The sequence below is a fragment of the Pterocles gutturalis genome, unplaced genomic scaffold (genome assembly GCF_000699245.1).
Source record: "Pterocles gutturalis isolate BGI_N339 unplaced genomic scaffold, ASM69924v1 scaffold13990, whole genome shotgun sequence".
Lineage (NCBI taxonomy): Eukaryota > Metazoa > Chordata > Aves > Pterocliformes > Pteroclidae > Pterocles > Pterocles gutturalis.
Genome location: NW_010138407.1, coordinates 1,925 through 3,099, shown reverse-complemented (window position 1 = coordinate 3,099; position 1,175 = coordinate 1,925). Strand labels below are relative to the sequence as shown.

The 1,175-nt window shown below is 56.7% G+C and overlaps 1 protein-coding gene across 1 annotated transcript; it reads left to right on the top strand.

Moving 5' to 3' along the window:
* Positions 1–268: 268 nt before the first annotated feature.
* On the top strand, positions 269–1,175 carry LOC104468760 (peptidyl-prolyl cis-trans isomerase A-like). The gene is made up of 4 exons (XM_010082998.1): positions 269–300; positions 407–495; positions 686–879; positions 1,022–1,175. The coding sequence occupies exons 2-4, from the start codon at positions 487–489 to the stop codon at positions 1,155–1,157; spliced, it is 339 nt and encodes a 112-aa protein (XP_010081300.1). The 5' UTR covers positions 269–300; positions 407–486; the 3' UTR covers positions 1,158–1,175.

Sequence of the window (1,175 nt, the reverse complement as noted above, 5' to 3'; positions counted from 1 at the left end):
AATCCCGAGCCAGCGGAACGAATGCACATCTGCTCTGCGGATGAGGCATGCGGCATATTTAAACTCGTTTGGATGCCATGTCTGTTAGTTCAGAGTTTCCACATGCTTCCAGAGGAAAAGTGAGGTGGGGAATGCTCTGCAGCCGCCGGGATTCACCTCGCAGAGAGATGCCCTGGGCTCTGAGCAGCCAGGAAGGGGGGGATCCCTGCGAGCTGGGGGGTGGCAGGTTGTCATCCCAGCCTGACTAACGATCTCTTCTGTTTTTGCAGCTGTTTGCAGACAAGGTTCCCAAGACAGCAGGTTGGTAAAGCAGCACTGGCCACACTGTGGCTGCACCAAATTCTGATGCTCTTCCTAACTCTGGACAAAATGAGCTGTTCACAGCGGTTTTTCTCTTCCTTTGCAGAAAACTTCCGTGCCTTGAGCACTGGCGAGAAGGGATTTGCCTACAAGGGGTCCTGCTTCCACAGAATCATTCCTGGATTCATGTGCCAGGTGCGTGGTGCTCCCACTGCAGCAGGGAGGTGGGCGGGCGAGGAGATGAGGCACTTGGGTAGGTTTTGGAGTTGGGTGCTGGCAGATTTGGGGTGAGAAGGCAGCTCTGCCTGCAGTGTCTTTCAGGCCACTGCGTCTGGTTTGAGAGTCTTCTCCTGGGCCCATGACCTGGAATGCTGCTGCTTTGCAGGGTGGTGACTTCACGCGCCACAACGGCACTGGCGGCAAATCCATCTATGGGGAGAAGTTCCCTGATGAGAACTTCATCCTGAAGCACACGGGCCCTGGCATCCTGTCCATGGCCAATGCTGGCCCCAACACAAATGGCTCCCAGTTCTTCATCTGCACCGCCCAGTTCTTCACCTGCACTGCCAAGGCCGAATGGTGAGTTGGGGGCTGTGGGAGGGTGAGTTCGGGGGTCCCCAGCACCCACCCTGGTGGGGAGGTGATACCTGAGGCCAGGCCCGTGCCAGGGTCCCCATGTAGTGACAACAGGTACCAGCTGTGGCGGGTGTTTCTCCTGCAGGTTGGATGGCAAGCATGTCGTCTTCGGCCGCGTCAAGGAGGGGATGAACGTGGTGGAGGCCATGGAGCGCTGTGGCTCCAAAGATGGCAAAACAAGCAAGAAGATCACCATTACCGACTGCGGGCAGCTCTCATAAACCCTTCTCTTAACAACT